General features: G+C 35.7%; 1 protein-coding gene across 1 annotated transcript in view; it reads right to left on the bottom strand.

Annotated features, from left to right (window-relative positions):
* The window catches only part of sff (BRSK family serine/threonine-protein kinase sugar-free frosting), a 649872-nt gene that overhangs the window by 415089 nt on the left and 215471 nt on the right, over positions 1-19312 (bottom strand). The window contains exon 3 of the mRNA XM_072526060.1: positions 13391-13476. Coding sequence (XP_072382161.1) covers positions 13391-13476 — 86 coding nt within the window. The remainder of the gene's footprint in view (positions 1-13390; positions 13477-19312) is intronic.

A 19312-nucleotide genomic window follows, 5' to 3' on the forward strand; every position in this document is an offset into this window, starting at 1 on the left:
TCTTATTGACACCAATCAAGGGTTGACTCGAAGTTTCGCCCTTGGTCGGAGTGGATCTCCAAAGGAACACCAAATCGGCTGAAGAATTCTTTAACAAGTACCTCTGCAACGGTAGCAGCTTCTTGATTTGGTATCACGTAGGCCTCAGTCCATTTCGTAAAATAATCTATAGCTACCAGGATATATTTATTTCCATCATTCGTCTCTGGAAGTGGACCTGCAATGTCGATTGCTATTCTTTCCATAGGACTACCAATATTGTACTGTTTCATGGGTGCTCTCTTTTTACCAACTGGACCATTACTGGTTGCACACAGTTCACATTTCCGGCACCATCTTCTTACATCATCCTTACAGTTCACCCAATAGAACCGTTCTCGAACCTTTTGCAGAGTCTTCGTAATACCAAAGTGTCCACCTGATGCACAGTCATGAAACTGACGCAATACTTTTGACACTTTACTTTTAGGTACAATCAACTGAAGCTTGGTTTATTTACAATCATCATTTTCAAAGGTTCTATACAGAAGATCATCTTTCAGCACTAGGCAATTCCATTGGCTCCAGTAACACTTGACTTCGGGACTACATGCACTAATGTCTTGCCAAGAAGGTCTTTCACTTCGACGCATCCAATCCAATACCCTTTTTATACATAGACCATCTGCTTGAGCGTCTTGTAGCTGTTGAGGCTGCCATTGATCATTAATGACGGTGGTTCGTCTCACGGGGCAAAGTCGTTCTTCTAATTTAAGACAGTGATTACAATTTGCACTGCACGGCCGTCTTGAAAGGGAATCAGCATTTAAATGAACTCTTCCAGCCCTGTGTTCGATCTCGTAATCATATTCTTGTAATCGTTCTAACCATCTTGCCATCTGGCCCTCTGGATTACGAAATTGTAGGAGCCATTTTAGAGCAGCGTGATCCGTGCGAAGAAGAAACTTTCTGCCATACAAGTATTTATGTAAATGCTTGCAAGCCTTCACTACGCCTAGCAATTATCTCCTGGTAACGCAATAGCTTCTTTCTGGTTTCGACAAGAATTTGCTGAAGTAAGCGATGACTTTCTCCTGCCCATCTTGGATTTGGGAAAGAACAGCTCCTATTGCACTGTTGCTTGCATCGGTGTCCAACACAAATTTTCCTGCCTGCCTGTCTAGGGTAGCTTAAAATCGGTGCGCTGATCAAAGCCATTTGTAAGTAAAAAGAGGTAAAAAAGAACTTAGTAGACTTCAATAAATTTTATTTTACTACCCAAGACGACCGGTTTCGCTTTCTAAAATTTGCAAAGCATCATCAGGTTAGTGGTACAAAGTAAATTAAATGCTGAAAGTACAAAAAGCCCATATTAGGGTGCTGTCTTATAAGGATTTAGATCAAAAAAGTTATAGATCAAAAAAAGGTTTTAGTAATTATGCCAATATTACATGTCTGTGTTTATTAATATGCATAAAATTGCTTTAGCAGACAAAGTAGCAACCCACAAATTGGTAAGAGAAAAAATCTTTTGAATTGTAATAAATTAGAAATAAACAAAATACTACTTACATTCCGGTACAAGAGTTTTTATATAGTGGTTGGTGATACATAGTTCAAACTATCCCGTATTACTGACAATGAGTGATCTTCGGTCAATGTTGTAACTGTCTGACAACTTAGGAGGAAGTTTCTTGAGAGGAGGGATGTTAACAGATGATATAGGAGTAAGGTATATGTTATTGTTAGTTGAAAGAAAATGTGATGTTTTATATTATTTAAATTATTAAAGATATTTATATTTATTAAAGAGATATATTTTGAAATGTGTGTTAAATTATTGAAAATATGTGAAAATTATTGAAAATTTTCAATAATTTAACACACATTTCAAAATATATCTCTTTAATAAATATAAATAACTTTAATAATTTAAATAATATAAAACATCACATTTTCTTTCAACAAACAATAACATATACCTTACTCCTATATCATCTGTTAACATCCCTCCCCTCAAGAAACTTCCTCCTAAGTTGTCAGACAGTTACAACATTGACCGAAGATCACTCATTGTCAGTAATACGGGATAGTTTGAACTATGTATCACCAACCACTATATAAAAACTCTTGTACCGGAATGTAAGTAGTATTTTGTTTATTTCTAATTTATTACAATTCAACAGAGTTTTTCTCTTACCAATTTGTGGGTTGTTACTTTGTCTGCTAAAGTAATTTTATGCATATTAATAAACACAGACATGTAATATTGGCATAATTACTACAACCTTTTTTTGATCTATAACTTTTTTGATCTAGATCCTTATAAGACAGCGCCCTAATATGGGCTTTTTATAATTTCAGCATTTAATTTACTTTGTACCACTGACCTGATGATGCTTTGCAAATTTTAGAAAGCGAAGCCGGTCGTCTTGGGTAGTAAAATTAAATTGATTGTGAGTAAGTCTAATTTATTTCTTTTTTACCTCTTTTTAAAATGGACTCACACAAGCAACACATTCACCATTTGTAAGTGTTCGAAAGCTCTTTGACACTCTTCGCTCTGTATATTCTTTGCCTTCTTCTGTCAACTTTGTTAATGGCTTGGAGACGTTGGCAAATCCTTTGACAAAACGTCTGTAATATCTACATAGGCCAAGAAAACTTCTAATTTCATTTTTATCTCTTGTTACTGGCCAATCCTTAATTGCTGCAAGTTTTTCAGGATCAGCTGTTACACCATTACTTGCTACAATATGTCCCAAGTACTTCACTTCTCGTCGAAACAAGTGATATTTCTCCGGACTCAACTTCAAATTCGCTGCCCGCAATTGTTAAAAGACTTCTGTCAGATTATTGGCATGTTCATCGAAGGATTTTCCAACTACAATTACATCATCCAAATAAACCAGGCATGTTTTCCATGTTAGACCTCTTTAAACTGCTTCCATTAATCTTTCAAATTTGGCCGGGGCATTACATAAACCAAAGGGCATAACTGTGAACTGCCAAAGCCCTGATCCTATCGAGAATGCGGTTTTTTCACGATCAGCTGGCTCCATGTCTACTTGCCAATATCCACTTTTCAGATCGAGTGTGGAGAACCAACGAGAACCAGAAAGTATATCCAAAGTATCGTCTATTCTGGGCAAAGGATAATTATCTTTTTTAGTTACCGCATTGAGCTGTCGGTAGTCAATACAAAAACATGTTGAACCATCTTTCTTCTTTACTAGCACTACTGGTGATGTCCATGGACTGTTTAATGGTTCAATTACATTTTGTTTGTTCATATCTTTGATGATGTCTTTAGTTTCATCTCTTTTCGCAAATGGAAGTCGTCTAGGTTTTTGTCTGATTGGCTGAGCGTCTCCGGTATTAATTTTATGCATTACTATGCTTGTTTTGTCCTTATCCTTCTTATCAATGACAAAACCATCTTGAAATTCTATCAACATAGACTTCACTTTTTTAGTTCGTTCATCATCAAGATCTTGGCACGTTTTAATCATCGTCTCAACAAGCCCCTTTGGATACTTAGATTTCGACGGTTTCTCATTAGTATTCATGGAACAAATCGAAGCCACGGGAACACACTGTTCGATCAAAGTTCTTTTACTTAACTTAATAGCAGTTCCCTTTAAATTCATAACTCTTATAGGAACGACATCTCGAATTCTCACCAAAGCTTTTGCCGTTAGGAACTCGGCATTATTCACATCTTCGACCATCCTTAAACTTCCCTCTCGGCAGTAACCATCAGGTCTGATCATCAAAATTTTCTCACTATTACCGGGTAGCTTTACGTCATAAGTAGTTATTAAGCTGATAACATCTTCTTTGTTTTCATGGAACAGCAACTCTTCACAACTGATCTCGAGAACTCCATCTTTGATATTCAATACAGCCCCAACTTTTCTTAGTAAATCCATCCCCAATATAAACTCGTCGGAGATCTCTGCAATTAATACTCTATGTTTCACTGTGGTCTGGCCAATGGATACTGACATATTAGCCTCGCCATATGTATTAATTAGTAAGACAGTTGCTGTTCTAAGCTTTACTGTTGCAGGCGATAATTTAAGATGGCCTCGTACTACTTCTGGCCGTGCAATAGTTCTTGTTGCACCTGTATCTACCAAAAACAATCTACATTTATTATTGATACGATCCGCGATGTACAAGCTATGAATTCCACCGGAGGACGTAATGTTCACAGTTACTATGGGGGCTGTATTTCTCGAGGTCGGCAGTTGCCCCTTGGTGTCGACCCGTTACAGTTTTCCGACTGTTGTATAATTTTCTTGCAATTACGGCGAATGTGACCTACGTCACCACAATTCCAACATCTGGGCTCGCGTCTCTTTGGCATCGTGTTACGTACTACTTTTCGTACCATTTCTTCCAGACGTTCATCGTTTGGTTCGTCGCTTTCTTCTATGGTTCTTACTCGATGGCTCCTTGAAGTTTGACTAGCTGTTTCATATTCCAAGGCAATAGCGAGCGCTTCATCTAGAACTTTCGGTCTTGCTAGTCGTAAAGCTTTCTGTAATTCACTTTCTTTTAACCCATTGACGAAGGTATCTACAGCAATTTTTTCCAAAATGTTGTCTGGTACCTCCGGATAAGCCAACCGCACTATACGAGCAACATCTGCTTCAAACTCTTGCAAATTTTCACTTACTCGTTGAATTCTACTTCTTAGTTGCGCCTTGTAGACTTGTTGTAGATGGGCATCTCCGTAACGTTTTTCTAGTCGAGTGAACAAGGTCTGGTAACATTTTTCTTGGCCCTTAGGAATCGGTCTTAGGATATCCGCAGCAACACCTCGTAAAGCAGCAGTCAAGGAAACAGCTTTTTCTTGTTCTGTCCAATGATTGGCTGTCACAATAGCTTCAAATTGTCTAAGGTATATGGACCAAGAAGACTTTCCATCAAATGGTGGCAATTTGAATCTCATATTATGAATATTCTCGAATCTTCTGGGGTAGTCCCACCTCTAATTCGTCTCATCGAAAGCGCATCGGGCACTATTGCAATGCCAATTCTTGCGTTTTCTAGATTTATCCTTCTAAGAATTATGACGTATCCGAGATGGGCTATTTCGTTACAATATATTAATCAAAAACGTACTTATTTATTAAAAGTAATGTAAAAATAGTACTTTTACAAATAAAAAAGGATTCCTAGATGTTAATGAAACAGTTATAAAGATAAGAATTTATAATTTACCCATAGTCTTTGGCTTTAGTTTAATTTGCATCAGCAGGTGGGCTAAGTAGATTCTTCCTGACTTTGAATTATATACATGTGGCGTGAGTTATAATTCAATGACCGCTAGAATCCAGTATATTCGACCACGCGAATTCAATAAGAAATTACCGCCTATCAGCTCCGAATATTCCGGAGCCTTGCAACATCAATTACGGCTTACTAAAACAGCACATTCAGCCAAAACAGCCGACTAATAGAAACATGGTGCAAGGAACACTCACTATCTATAAATCCTAAGAAAACAGAGATGGTCCTTTTTACCAGGAAAAGAAGAATCACGGGCTTAATATCCCCAAGGATTCTAAACTACAGTCTAAATTTTTCTGACGAGGTGAAGTACCTTGGTATTACCCTTGACAGGAAGTTAACATGAAACTCACACTTAGATCGTAGCGCTAAAATAGCATATATTGCCTATGAGCAGTGTCGACGAACAGTCGGACGCACCTGGGGCCTTACGCCCAGGGTGATTGCCTGGGTCTATACCGCTGTCATTAGGCCAATTCTAACTTACGGAGCTATTGCTTGGGTACCAAAAGTGCTACAGGCAACAGCAATTAACAAACTAAACCATATTCAGCGGATAGCTTAATAACAGCATGGGAACAACACCAACTGCTGCAATGGAGTTGATCATTGGCATCACGCCTCTAGATATATATGTTAAAGAGATTATATATGGCAATGATGCGACTGCGCTCAGCTGGTGCAAACTTTGATGTAGGAATGGGACAATTGAGAACTCGTTTCTGGCGGGGAGAGCTGGATGCGCTACCACTGCTACAGGCAGGCTGCGACTCAATTAAACCAAAATTTGTCTATAACAAACCCTACAAAATTGAAACAAGACAATATATGTGGCAAATTCCTATTGCATATACACCGATAGCTCCAAAATAAAAGAAGGCTCAGGATGCGGGATATACTCCAGATCACTGAACCTAAGAATAAAGTGGTGTATGGATAAAAATGCCAGCGTAGTTCAGACAGAACTGACTGGTATCTCCATAGCCGCAAAAGAGATAACCCAAAAAGGTATAGCAGGAAAAACTATAATAATCTGCACAGATAGCACACAAGCTATGACCACGTGTCACATTAGGTTTAGTAATGGAGTGTCACGAATCACTAACTCAAGCTTCGGATAGTAATACCATCATCCTGAAGTAGGTTAAAGGACACAATAGGAATAAAGGCAACCGCATTGCTGACCAATTATCTAGGAAGGTGGTAGGCCTAAGACTCTTAGGACCTGGGGATCTTTTTAGTTGGTCAACTACAACAATCGCGGAAATTGTTAAATGTCACTCCCATTCGCAAAATATAAAAAGATGGAAAGAAGGGCAACGATGTAAACTTTCCAGGGTAACACTAAGTAACCTTGAGGAGTCAACATCAAAGAAGTACTTGGGAATGACCAGGAAAAACCTACGTTTGGCAGTTGGTTTTTTTACTGGTCATCGTCAACTAAGCAAACACCTTCACACACTGGGGCTAGCAGACACACCTCTATGTAGGAAGTGTGAACGAGAAGACGAAACTGTAGAGCATGTCCTATGTGAATGCCCGGAGTTATCGTTAATACGAGAGTAGGCGTTCGGCGAGTCTTGGCCTACACCTGCCCACATAAGAGAGATGTCTTCTGGTGACTTGTCCACCTTCCTAGAAATGGCAGGATGGACAATGAGTTAAGGGTGATAGCTCCCTGGGAGGATGCACAATGGGTCAATTGTGGCCTAAGTACTGTGAAACCTAACTCGCCCTCCCTACTCTACAGATACAGAACAGCAAATTCAGCAAGTGTAATGATTATAAATAAAGCATTGTAAAACCATCATAATCTGTTATATTTGTATTTAAAGTCTAACATGAATGTTTCAATAATCAGTATATTTGTATTTGAAGTCTGAACAATATATTTTGAATTGTAACTAAAATCTTTGCTAGTGTAAATAAACGTTTATTTTGAGTGTTTTTGCTTCTTAAAAAAGTGTTTTTTAAAATAACATTCATAATTCGTGTTAGAATTTTCATCAATTGTGTCAAAACAGGAACTATCACCAGTTGAATTTTAAATGTCATCGTCTTTTTTGAACCACCATTAAACACTTCAATATAGTCTTCGTTTTCACTCACGTCTGAGTCAGTGTTGCCGGCAGTTGTTTGGTCAAACCTCAAAATCAGAAAGACTTACCACGAATTCTGTCAATTCTTTTTGCGTTAAATATTTATTAATTTTCAGTTTTCTTTTCCCCTTCACACTATATACGAAAAATGATTTAAATTGCGCTAAACCAACGGCTAAATAAAACATAAGCGCGAGATAACAACCTAACCCCGCAAAGGCAGTTCAAATACTGCAACTGCAAAATATAATTTGTTTACTGTTTACTCGTATTTACGACGTTGTCAGCCGTAACCTACCGAGCAGTCTAGATAACTGTCAGTTCCCTAATGGAAGGTCAGAGTCAGCCGCTGAATAGTACGGACGTGGAGTAGAAGAGACACCTAAAGACTGCCGAGGAGCTGCAGCGTTGAGTCTAAGCCGGACTTATCAGTCTGTGCCGTAAGTGTAAGCACGGCAGAACGGAGACTAGCGTAAGCAGCGGCCAAGGCTACTAGAGGCAAAAGCCTATGCCGAGACAAAGCTCAACCGGGGAGATTTGTATTATTCGCATCTTCTTCTTCTTCAGGTTCCTTCTCCTATCGGAGGTTGGAAATCATCATCGCTATTTTAATTTTATCGAATCTTCACGGAGGCATAGGCAAGTGAAAAAGTAAACGGGCTTAGCCCGTCGGGATACTCCTTGTGCTACGATTGGTGTGTATGATGTGTGTGTGCTATGATTGATGACACTGTGAGGTGTAATATTTTAGAAATTACATCTGGCAGACACGGCCCCAAGAACAGAGAGGTGAGAAATTCAAGCGGATCCCACTCTAGTTCCGCCTAGAGCGTGAACTTCCAAATAAAGGTACTGGGTGGCACCCAGAAGCCGTGCTGACAACGGGTCAGACAGTCAAAAAATAAGCTTTCCTTCAAAGGTTAGGACTTCCACCCCCACGCCAAAATGGATCGCTCACGATCCTTACCCTACCGAAAGGCCACTCCAAGCCCCAATGGTTATAGTTCGAGTTATAAACTCAACTATAAGATCTATGATGCCCTCCAAGAAGACCAGGACACGAATTACGAGATCTTCGAAGATCTCCCCACCGAGGACATAGACCAAAGGGACTTCAAACGCCCCAAGACTAAGAAAAAGAGGACAAAATACCGCGCGGAGGGGAACCGCGAAAGAGAAATGTACACCACGGTCGACGACGTACCCCTCGATAAACGAGCCACAACAAAAAGGATGAGACAAGGGAGCAGTGAGGACGAAAAGTCCGAACCGGCAAAGATGAAGTCGCTATTGAAAGAAAAGGATGCCGAAATAACAGCACTAAAACAGAAAATAGAAGAACTGTAGGATACGACAGTGGCCTCACAAAGAACAATAATTGGCCACATTGACTCAAAGTTCCAAGAACTTAGCAACGGAAAAGAAAACACATAACCCAAGAAACGGCCCCAAAAAAAAGCAGCAAAGAAGATACCTGGGAAACCCAAGCCAAAAAGGCGTCAAAATCTGAAAAGTCTACGGGAACAATCCCAAAGACAAAAGCAACTACAGAAAAGTCCACGGGAACAATCCCAAAGTTAAAAACGACCATAGAGAAGACAAAAAAGAGAACACAAGAAGAAGAACCCAAAAACAGCAAGAAGAAGGCCGTGCAGGAAGACTTCCCTCCGCTAGCGACCCCTAGTGCAACAGCACCAGAGAGTCATCAGGAAAGAGAGCCCACCACAAAACAAGATAAACCAACGTGGAAGCCAAAGCCGCCTGTAAATAACAGAGCGTCAGCCAGACAGGAGCAATACTAGATATTGCTCAGAAAAAGAAGGTGATAACGTCGAATAGACTATCGAGAAGCGGACGAGAAACTAATCCAAGCGAAAAGTCAAGAAGATTATAGGACTATGGTGAAAATCATAGAGGAGTATAATCAAAAAACACCTATACAATGGATTGCCTTTCCACTAGAGGAAGACATAAAACCAAGAATGGTTTTAAGAGGACTACCTCCAAACACAGATGTTACAGAAATGTTTAATACTCTCAAAGAAGAGTATGACATCTAATGTGAATCGATAAAGAACATGATTTCCAGAAAGAGCGACAAAAGAAATCTACCAATGTTTGTGGTGACACTGGAGAAGGAGGACGTGGAAAAAGCCAGGCGCATCACTAATCTGATGCATATGAAGGTCCACATCGAGGACCTCAGAAAAGCAATTGGGCCCACGCAGTGTTTTAACTGCCAGGGATACCACCACGCGCAGCATGCTTTAAGACACCTCGATGCGTACGATGCGGAGAAAATCACTCCATAAGAAATTGCCAAATGTCCCGAGAACAGGAGGCAAAATGTACCAACTGCCAGGGACAACACCCGGTAAACTTCATAGGATGCCCCAGATGTTTAACCTGGGGAAGAAAACAACCGCAAAGACAACAAGCCCCGCAAAAAGGGCCACAACAAACATCAAGCGGACCTTCCTACGCACAGGCAGCAAAAGCACAAAATACTGAGAACACCATCTTGATCTAGAAACAACAGCAAGACGGACTAGTGAACTCAGTTAAAGAACTAGTCACTAGAATTGTCCACGAGACGATCACAGACATAAAGCTAGCACTTAACTAGTGCAAGCAAGTAGGGGATACTTGAAAATAGGCTCCTGGGACCCAGGAGGCATAAGGACCAACCAGAATATACTGGACGAACTGGTCTATAGATATAAAATGGATGTCGTGGCAATACAGGAAACAAAACTCACGAACAACATCAACATCAAGTTTCCGGGCTACGACATATACAGAAACGATAACACAGCAAGATCAGGTGGCACAGCAATATTAGTGAAAAAAGGCATAGGTTATATCAGAATTCTAACACCACAACTAAATACTATGCAAGCAACAACAGTAAGAATACAAATGAGGCAAGGAGAAGTCAGAATTACCTCTGCCTACGCAAGACCACAAGATCTACTGATAGAAGACGACCTAAATACGTTCCTAAACGACGAACCCTCAATTATAATAGGAGACCTAAATGCAAGATCCCCAAACTGGAACGACAGAGCTACGAACAGAAATGGAAGACTACTAAACACATATTTAGAAAACAATGACGACGTTATGACAATGGGCCCTACAGACCCAACACACTACCCAGGAAACGGACTTCCTACACACATAGACATTGTAGTAACAAGAAATCTAGGACTACAAACAGAATTACAAACATTAAACGAAGAGGAAGTAAAAATGCACATGGGAAGATTTAAGGATATACCGCAAGAAATAAAAGATTTGATAAGGGAAAAAAACAGAGCAAAGCAGACAGCAAGAAGGAAAAGGAACCAGACGGACAAAAATAGAGCAAATAGGTTAAACAGAGAGGTCGAACAGCACTACAACAACACCGTAGTGAAAGCTGGGAAAACCACATAAGAGATATGGAGAAACAAGGATCAAATATGCAAAATATTTGGAGGCTTCAGAGAATACTGAGAAATGACAGAAAGCCAATCTCTCCATTACGTGGAGAAAATGGAATAGTCTACACTACAGTGGAAAAAGCAAAGGTAATGAGGAGTACTGTCGAGAGAGAATGTACATTAAATTAACACCCAGACGAGGACACCGACTTCATAGAAGAATTCGAAAGACAAAGAGAAAGACCCGAAAATCCAAACGAAATCATCCCTCCTACATCACCAGAGGAGTTAAACGATCTAATTAAAAACAACTCGCCGAAAAAGGCACATGGTCCAGATCAGATAACGAACAGGGCTCTAAAATACTTACCAGCGAGAGCCATAGTATATTTAACAAATATAATCAATGCGATGCTAAGATTCAAGAAATTTCCAAACAGATGGAAAGAGGACCATGTCACAATGTTACCAAAGCCCGGAAAAAACAGCACATTACCTCAAAACTAGAGGCCAATAAGCTTGCTAACTGCAATCAGTAAGATTGTAGAGAGAGTAATACTCAGCAGACTCCAAGCTGAAACAGACAGACTAGATATAATACCCGAAGCCCAGTTTTAGATCAGAACACTCCATTGAGCTACATGTACTCAGATTAACAGAGTATATAGTAGCTGGAATAAATGATAAACAATATACAGGAGCTGCCTTCCAAGACGTAAGCAAAGCTTTCGACAGAGTCTGGCATAAAGGACTGATCTACAAAATGAGAAGATACGGCTACAGCGGAGCAATGACAAAACTAATTTCTTCGTACTTGAGCAATCGTAGTTCGAATATAATAATCGAATAGAACAAGTCCTATCCGAACTCGAGAACCCGGAGGCTGGAGTACCACAGGGAGCGGTACTGTCACCTCTACTCTACACGATATATACAGCAGATATACCTAGAACACCAGGTACATTACTAAGCCTCTATGCCGACGACACAGCGATAGCGGCCAAACACAGAAATGTAGACATAGCGGTAAACAACTTACAAATAGCGCTAGATGACATAGAAGAATGGAGTTTAAAATGGAAAATCGCTATAAACTCCGAAAACACATAGGCTGTAATTTTCAAAAAGAGGCACCAACAACCAGAAGAACAGGTGACTGTGCAAGACAATCCCATCGAGTGGAAAAGCGAAGCAAAATACCTCGGAGTAATCATGGACAAAGGCTTACGTTTAGTAAACACGTAGACGTTACAATACAAAAAGAAAATATGGCAAGATCATCAATAAGAGGCCTAGCAGGAAGAAAAAGCAAACTCAGAATAAAAACCAAAATAAGATTAATAAATAGTATAATTCTTCCTATACTAACATATGCATCTCTCGCATGGGGACACATATGTAACACAACAAAAAAGAAAATACAAGCGGCACATAACAGCAGCCTAAGAGAAGCAGTCAACGTACCGAGATACGTTGCAAAAAGATTCCTCTTCAGAGAATTACAACAAAGTAGAGTGACTGATATAGTGAAGGAAAAAGCAAGGACAAAGTTCGCAGAGATAGAGAACCATCCTGGTCACATATTGCTAGAGATCATGAGGTACGACGCTTTCCACAGATGGAAGCACAAGAGACCCAAACAGCAAATAGTAGAATAAAACCAAACGTACTAAAGATAATATCAGTAAATACACCAGAGAAAAAACAATACAAAAAGCAACAAAAACAACGGACCAAAAAACTCGTGGACAATCGCAACTTACAGCGTGGATCCAGTTAATTTTAAGTAGATAATTATTATACTAATATACACTAATTCTGATTTTATGTTTCAGGCAACCTACAAAAAAAATCCAAAAACACATAAAAAACGGCTTCGGCCACCAAAAAAATTAATAACAAAAACCATTAAAAACCCGGGCACGTAGGGCCTAACTCCTTGAGCACCAAGGATAAGATAACATGATTATAGCGACAATACGCTGTTCTGAGTTTTGAATGCGGTTAGGAAACCATGTTGGAGTTCTATTACCCAGGACTGCCATATGAAGAGCATTTAGCTGATAGTTGTGCCCCTATCGTGCATCAGAGTGCTATAGGGGGGAAAGGTATGGTCTGGAGCATTGGAGCGTGGTTGGGTGACTCATGTTTTTACCCGAGTTAATACACCTCGTTCCAATGAATTGTTACACCCGAACGTAATTCTTAGAGGTGAACATGTCTCACAGGCTGGGTTTTATTAAATTGCTTGCTTGTTCCATAATGGACCAAGGGAACTTATTTACAGTCCACCTTAAAGTTTTTATAACTGTAAGAGGAAATGAATTAAATTATAAAATTGCTAATTATGGCATCTACTAGCGCAGTAGTATGCCGACAACTACTAATTATTTGAGATTTTTAGTAACAAAGGTATTTAGAAAATCGTTTGTAATACAATGTTGTGGATCCTTTTACCCACCCTTGGTCCTTCTAGGATTATTACAAATTTATTTTAACAGATAATGTAATACATAAAATACAACGGTTTTCTAATTAATGGTTTAAATACGAAAAACGCAACTTAGAAGAATATAAAATACTTACAGATATTTTTTGTTTTCATAAACATCAGTCAAGCCGAGCACATGCGGATGGTCGATTAGCTTCATTATTGCAATTTCTCTTTCTACCTGCAAAAGAAAACGAGGAGGAATTAAAATGGAATGCAAAATAATGGCTCCCTATATATTTGGTCAAAGTTTCAACAATTTTAATTAGCCGTGATCTGTTAAGCGGAACCATTGTGGAAATTATATCGAAAGGTTTTTTGCGAAACCGAACAAGTATTTTCGTAGGATGGGATTATGTCAAGATTTAGAGAGGAAAGAGATTTGGCCTTTATTTATTATTGTAGTTCGTTTCAAATTTAATTAGAAACGCCTGGGGCAAAGTTTATTCATTTCTACCATAATTATGTCTGTGTCTTTTTTGTTACTGTTAACTTTAAATTGGCATCATTTGGTTTTGCTACAGTTTTCAAGTATGCTTTTCCGAAAAAGTGTTTCAAAAATTCCACTAGTAAACTAAATTCCTGTAGCTGGCTGTATACCATGTATCACAAAAAATTTATTTAAAATTCCCTTATCAAAGGTATATATTGAAATACCCTATCGGGCTACATCACAGAACGTTTTCGGAATTAGTATTTCATGATCAGTGCTATCTGGATGTACATGTTCTGAGCCACTAAATACTTGGGTAAAAACCCTTTAAGTGTTGGTACATTAAATGTGAGTTACATTATTAGATTTTATATACTAGGATGTACAAGTTACAACAGGAATAGATAACATGGCAACGTAAGACCCCACTGGAGGTTGCTAGTCCTGAGACAAAGTGTCTACGAGGACTTGTTGATAGCAACTGATTGAAATGACTATCAACTTTCAGAAAATCTGACTATCAACTTTTATCACTAATGAGAAAACCTCAAAAGACTTCATTGAGGCCATAAATTCTATCATAAAAGTCTACAAAACAAATCAGTAGGGAGATAGAATTCTTCATCGACAAAAAAACGTCGTTAAAATAGTATTCATATAGTATAGTGGATATTGCCTGAGTAGATATAAACAAAACAAAAATATGGATACAAAAGATAGGGACATCTAGACAAAAAACAATGTGCGGTGAAGAATTTTATGCAAAAATTGTATTAAAAGCAGCTCAGTCGATATTAGTACTTCTAAATTTCGGTAGTTTCGGTAGAAATGACCCAGTAGAAAATATGAAAGGATTCCTACTCTGACATCAAATGAACAGCTTTTGTTATAAAAAATATATATGATATGGATGTGGGAAAGCCCAGATGACAAAACAAGAAACGAAATCGATTACTATATTACAGAAAAATGGCGTAATAATGTTACGGTATTAAATTGTTTTTCCGAGGGAAACGACCATTGCATGGTGAGAGCCATCTTAAAGGTAAACCTGAAACATAAAAGAACCAAAATGATAGGACAGACAACAACAATGGAGGAAAAAATGCAGGAAATGAAAAACATAAGCAGTTTTAATAAAGACATAACCGGAACAATATATAAAGTACAGGAAAAATTTCGTGTTTAAAGAAATAAGGAAGATACAAGAAAGATTATCACAACGGCGTTCAGAAAATAATATTCAAATATAAATAAACATGTACTGAACGAACTAAAGAACAAAATATCTGTTGGAATAAAAAAGGGTGTCCTCTCTTCTTAGAGTGCCGCTTCCCTACACAGGTTGTCAATCATAATGGCTATTTTTATTTTTGAACTTGCTGCTCTCAACAAATCAATTGATCTGCATTTATACCAATCACGTAGATTCTTTAACCAAGAATTCTGCATTCAGATAACAGATCTTCCTCCTTAAATCTTTTCCTGCGTTATGAGTCTCTAAGTTTTATATTTTGATTCTCTCATCACGTGGGTAGGTATTCCAATTTTCTTGTTTGTATAGTGGTGATAAGTCTGTTTCTTTAATAATCATCTCCAGTAATTCTTTATTTGTAATTCTATCAGTCATTCATATTTTTAATACTATGCGATATGACCAGATTTCGAAAGCCTCGATTGTGTTGTAGGTCTTTTATGATCGTTGCAATGATCACAGTGTCATCTGCATATCGTAAGTTGTAATTTTCAGTTAACGGTTACTCCCGCTTTGATATTATTGAGCGTATTTTTTTAAATTTCTTTACAATATAAGTTAAACAGAAGTGGCGATAAAACGCATCCCTGTCTAACTCCTCTACAGGTTTTCATTTTTTCTGGCTGTTTCCCATCAATTTGAACTACTGCACTTTGGTTCCAATATAATGTTTGGATTATCTTATTATTATATAATATATAATATTATTATGATTTTACTTTCAATGTACTTATTCATAATTATTTATAATAGTTTTTCATGTCTTACTCTATTGAAAGATTTTTCGTAGTCAAAAAGTACAAGTGTAGGTTTTACTACACTTGTACTTGTAAATGTCGTGGTGTACATTTACACCACGACATTGCAGAATCAGTATGTTAACGGCAAATAGTCCTTCTCCAGTACTTATTCCATATCGGCACCCGAACTGCATCTCAAAAGACACGTAAATATGAGGCGGTATTAGAAACAATAGAACAAAAACAATTAGAGCTAAAAGTTCCAAGATAATTACTTAAAACTTTCCTAGCTATCTATATAAAAGTCTAGAAAGAAAAGTCATACTGTTTGATCTATACGATAACTCCTAGCGCCACCTAAGAAAGAAATTCTGAAATACCAACTGATATATCAATCATATTTTGTTCTTGAAACGATATGGTTGATTTATTACTGATTCATTCTACAAATTCATGATTCAAATATCGTTTCTCGGAAATTTTACTACTTCATCAGTAATTCATTTTTTTCGTAAAATTGCTAAAAGTATAGGTTACCGTAATTGTAAGGTAAGAATATTTTAAAGCTTTCCGATACTTTATATTTACTTGATTTAATGCAAGTATTGCAGTTTATTAATGGCAGTTTAATAATTTTAGATATTAAAATTTATATACTTATTAATCCGTATATTTTTAAACGGGCTTGAAATTATATTAATTAAAATTAAACAAAATTAAATAAAATTACATAAAATTTAATAAAAGTAAATAAAATAAATAAAATAAATAAAATAAATAAAATAAATAAAATAAATAAAATAAATAAAATAAATAAAATAAATAAAATAAATAAAATAAATAAAATAAATAAAATAAATAAAATCAATAAAATAAATAAAATAAATAAAATAAATAAAATAAACAAAATAAATAAAATAAATAAAATAAATAAAATAAATAAAATAAATAAAATAAATAAAATAAATAAAATAAATAAAATAAATAAAATAAATAAAATAAATAAAATAAATAAAATAAATAAAATAAATAAAATAAATAAAATAAATAAAATAAATAAAATAAATAAAATAAATAAAATAAATAAATAAAATAAATAAAATAAATAAAATAAATAAAATAAATAAAATAAATAAAATAAATAAAATAAAAAAATAAATAAAATAAATAAAATAAATAAAATAAATAAAATAAATAAAATAAATAAAATAAATAAAATAAATAAAATAAATAAAATAAATAAAATAAATAAAATAAATAAAATAAATAAATTAAATAAAATAAATAAAATAAAAATAAATAAAATTGAACAAAGTTAGATAAAATTAAAAAAAAAATAAATAAAATTAAATAAAAAAATTAAATAAAATATATATGTATACATACACTCATGGACAAAAATATCGAATATTTTGTAATTTTCCAATTTTTTTTGTAGTCACTATTATTTCAAAATAATTTTAGATTACTTATAATACTCATATAGTAGGCTGATGTACTAAATTGGTATATTTTGATGTTTATTTTGACGTTCATTTAGTGGTTAGTTTCATTCGTACATTTTATAATAAAAATTCTTCTTCACGTAAAGGAAAAATCATACTATTTCGGTTATTTTTAGTTTAATTTATTAAGTTTAATTAAATATTGTTTTGATTTAAATAAGTTTAAAACAAGTATCCCACCAATTCGGCACTGCGATGAAGTCCAAGTAGCACATATTATAATTTTGTTCTAGAAAGGATATGCACAAAAAGGTATCGCACGACGTCTCAGCAGAACTGAATCTATAGTTTCAAATACTCTAAAAAGGTACCACGAAACAGGAAATTTTGTACGAAGGCCTAGTCAAGGACGCCCAAGGTGCACAACCGCAATTGATGTCCGTTTTTTGGTTCTTAATTCTACACGAAATCGTTCATTGACATCGATGCACCTCAAAAATGAGCTACTAAATGTTAGACATGTTAATGTGAGTTCACAAACAGTTAGACGAAGATCAAAAGAAGCAAACTTAAAGCCCAGACTCCCCGCCAAAGTTCCACGTCTTCTCCAAAATCATAAAGCTCGTCATTTGGAATTTGCAAGAACACATATTTAGTGGAATATTGACAACTGGAAAAACGTTCTTTTCACTGATGAGACCTGAATCCTATTATGGAAGCCAGATGGTCAAAACTACGTTTACAGAAGATTTGGAAAACGATTCGCCAGCTGCAAGTCTCGTCCCGACCGTTAGTTTTGGCTTGTGGAAGTGATTGGACGGATGACTGGTGATTCTTACGTTTAAAACATCCTGCAAGATCATGTTTTGTCATATTTTGGTTACATTGGATATGAAAGATTCACGTTAATGCACGATAATGCTCGACCACATGCCGCTACCATAGTGGGTAACTATCTTGATGAGGTCCAAATTCGAAGATTGGATTGGCCACCGTCTAGCCCGGATTTAAATCCAATAGAGCACATGTTGGATCACTTAAAACGCAGCATACGACAAAGAAATCCCGTTCCAAATACGATAGAGCTGCTTCGGCTTGCTGCACAGGATGAATGGAATGCAATTTTCCAAGGATATGTCCAAAATTTACTTGCAAGCATGCTGAGAAAGATGCAAGCAGTAATAAGAGCTAGAGGGGGGAATACTCGTTACTGTTCATGCACTTCTTTCAGTTTAATCCAGTTGTTTAAGCTATTTAAATTATCATTTAAGTTTAGAGTAAAATAACCTTATTTACCTAATATTAAACATTAATTTTTTTCACAATTTTCGCTGCATAACAACTTAAAATTGTTCAATCAACATTATTAAAATAAACTCTATTTTAAAATAAACGACTTGTTTGACCAGAATTTATTTTGAAATAACAAAAATTTGAAAATTCCAAAATATTCGATATTTTTGTCCATGAGTGTATATATATATATATATATATATATATATATATATATATATATATATATATATATATATATATATATGTATATATATATATATAAATATATATATATATATATATATATATATATATGAATATATATATATATATATATATATATATATATATATATATATATATATATATATATATATATATATATATATATATATATATATATATATATATATAAGAAAAAAGAAGTACTTGTGACTCGTTTGGAAAAAATATATAAATGTTTTTGATGGATTGGAGTCAATAAAAGGGGCTATTGGTTAACTATTTAATATCTCGAGCTTTCAATTGTGTTTACAATTCTTATCAAGAGCTGCTAAAAAAGACAAAATATCTTACAAAGTTGAACTATAAAGAAAAACATTTTTTGTTAACTCACCAAATAAAATTAGTTTCGTTAATAAAAATTGCTGCAAATACATGTCAAAAAGAATTAATACTAAAATGCCCTTATCTAATAAATTCTTCCCTGAAATTTTAATAATTTTGAAAACATTTTCTTAACAAAAAAATAATTTAATTTATAAATAGTTTAAAGTAGCAACCAATTACAAATAAGCCTCAATGTCATAAATACCAACTTAACATGTTTACCTTTGACAATTATATTGTCAAAAATAAAATTTTGTTTA

Source organism: Diabrotica undecimpunctata, chromosome 3 (assembly GCF_040954645.1).
Source record: "Diabrotica undecimpunctata isolate CICGRU chromosome 3, icDiaUnde3, whole genome shotgun sequence".
NCBI lineage: Eukaryota > Metazoa > Arthropoda > Insecta > Coleoptera > Chrysomelidae > Diabrotica > Diabrotica undecimpunctata.